Source organism: Porites lutea, chromosome 6, assembly GCF_958299795.1.
Source record: "Porites lutea chromosome 6, jaPorLute2.1, whole genome shotgun sequence".
NCBI lineage: Eukaryota > Metazoa > Cnidaria > Anthozoa > Scleractinia > Poritidae > Porites > Porites lutea.
The window spans coordinates 10,064,756-10,067,255 of record NC_133206.1 but is presented as its reverse complement, the minus strand read 5'-3'; the positions used below and the strand labels follow the sequence as shown (position 1 = coordinate 10,067,255).

General features: G+C 38.7%; 1 protein-coding gene across 1 annotated transcript in view; it reads right to left on the bottom strand.

Annotated features, from left to right (window-relative positions):
• LOC140940559 (gamma-glutamyl hydrolase-like) overlaps positions 1-1,104 on the bottom strand; it is an 8,532-nt gene extending 7,428 nt beyond the window's left edge. The window contains exons 1-2 of the mRNA XM_073389545.1: positions 953-1,104; positions 733-847 (exon numbers count right to left, since the gene is read on the bottom strand). Of these exons, the coding sequence (XP_073245646.1) occupies positions 733-847; positions 953-1,082 (245 nt within the window). The 5' untranslated portion in view covers positions 1,083-1,104. The remainder of the gene's footprint in view (positions 1-732; positions 848-952) is intronic.
• Between the last annotated feature and the right edge of the window lie 1,396 nt (positions 1,105-2,500).

Here is a 2,500-nt window from a genome sequence, read left to right as displayed (position 1 = left end):
TAGGCCAGGGAGTCACCTTAAACCATTATAAAAAACAGAAAACACACCAAAAAACTGCCCACATTTTTGGTATTATTGGTTAATTTTTAGAACTTGTGGATACACATGTACAAGGCATATTTCAACAGGTACATGCAGGGCAGCCTTAATTTTTCTTGGGTATACAATATTATTTCCACTTTTCTAAACATTCTCATAGTTTTTACTTTGATTTTGGGTCCCCAACACAGTTTTATTGCACATACAATAATAAATACATTTTTATTTCTTGACGGGCTACCCTGATTAAATAAAGTTACTTAAATACCTATTACTTACTTACTTACTTACTTACAATCAGAGACTGGAACTCCTTACCAAATGGTGTCATTGATAAGCAGTCAGTAGAGGCTTTCAAAATGGCCTTCATGTGCCATCTGTAAAAAACGCTGACGTTTTTTCTTTTTTTTAACTTAATGCTGTCACCATAATTGTATATACCTAGCCTGCGAGCAAGCTCTCCTCTTTGGACGAGCGAAGGGAGTCTCGCGAGAACGCGCCAGCAAGCCCCTCGCTCGCGCGTTTTCGTTTAGTAGTAGGAGACCTTGTTCGCAGGCTACGATATACCCTTTGCAGATTATACGATTAGAATTGACTCCGCTAAAGATCACAAATCCATGCTTTAGAGCAGAGTTTGTACTTGAATAAATCAACTACAACAAAGAAAACAGTGTATGGTATAACAAAGGATACCGAATCGGAACAACTCTGCCACCGGCGGACTCTATGTACTTGATGTATGAAGCGACAATATATGTTGGACCAAATTTCTCTTTGACGTAGCCATCTGAATCCTGGGCTAAAATTCCTGAAGGATGAACAAGAGATTTCATTAACGCCCAGAAGGGAAACAAAACATACAATAACACAGAAAACGAAATAAACATTCTGAAAACGATTTAAACAAGCGAACCTATGATGGGCGCATCAGTTTTAACAGCAGCTGCGTTGCTGTTTACATGAGGTCGCGATGCAACGTGAATCAAGAGCAATGAGAGGAAAAAGACACCACTATTAAATGCAGTCCTCGAAATTGCTCCCATAATCGTTCCTCCAAGAGACAATCTTTCCGTATCGATCACGACGAGAATTCTGAACAGAGACAGACAAGTGGAGGAAATACGCTCATAAGATTTGTCACATGTTTTTCCCGTGTGCCAGCTTGGTTTCAGCAATGTGTCAGCAAGTTTTCCCCCGGGCTGGAAGAATCTGTCACGCAAGATATTGGACGCCGTTTGAGCCACCGCGCAATGCACACGTCACGCACAAATTTGTACAAACTTAAGTTGAACCGGCAGACAGGTTGGTCTATTTGCATAGTTGGTGTATAAGTTATAAGGATTTGTAGTAAAATCTAAAGTCGTTGATCTGAAAAACGAAAAAAAAGAGAGATCTACATGTACTTTTCGTTTCGACGTGCATTTGACGGTCAACCTCGTTCCCAGGTTCTCTCTCTTACCCGTCGAATGATGCGTTGTTTTCTGGTTGTGGAGTAGCCTGCGATCATGCTCTCTGGTAATCTGCTTTCGAGCCCTCTCGGGCCAAAGAAGCAAAGAAGCAAAATAATAATAATAATAATAATAATAATAATAATAATAATAATAATAATAATAATAATAATAATAATAATAATAATAATAATAATAATAATAATAATAATAATAATAATAATAATAATCAAGAGACTATAAAGGGGACAGAGAGGGCATCCCTCATATACACCCTATTCCATAGGTAATTCGTCTCGAGTTATTTTTAGAATCGGGATAAGGTTACCTCGCGCGAGGCGTGGATGTTTCGTGGAGGTTTCGCATGACCAAACGCCGTGCAAAACATGTCGGGCGAGAGGCAATGAAAGCGTAAAAAGATCGAGAGCATTCCTGAATATTGAAGCGAAATGAGTCGGCGCTCACATGGGAAAAAGGAATCGCTGGACTCTTTGACAACCCGTGAAATCAGTTTAACTCGAAGTTGTCGTAACCTCAGTGCTTTAATAAAATTAGAAATTTCGCCGGTCTATTTAAACCTGTCGTTTGTACAATTTAGGGAGTTTAAGATCCAACGACGCGGACGACAACTAGAACGTCAAAAAAACAATAGGTTTAATTAATAAAACAACAACTTCGCACGTGCAACACACTTTTTTTGTTCATTTCTTTCCCGTTTTTGCACGACTACGACGTGAAAATGCCTAATTTCGCGTTTTATGGAGGACGTAAATAAGCAACAACGAAATTTTATTTCTCTTTCTGAGCTTGAATATGGTCCCTTGAAATTCAGCTTTAGGAGGGTTCGCCTATAATTGACAAAGTAAGTGGGTAGGAATAATCGCTTTAAAGACTGAAAAAAATAAACATCAAACCAGAAATTGCTCTCTTCAAACTGTAAATTATAAATGATCCTGAGAGAATATTCAGTGTGTTAAGGATTTCCCGGCTCTACTGTTAGCTCTATACAAGAG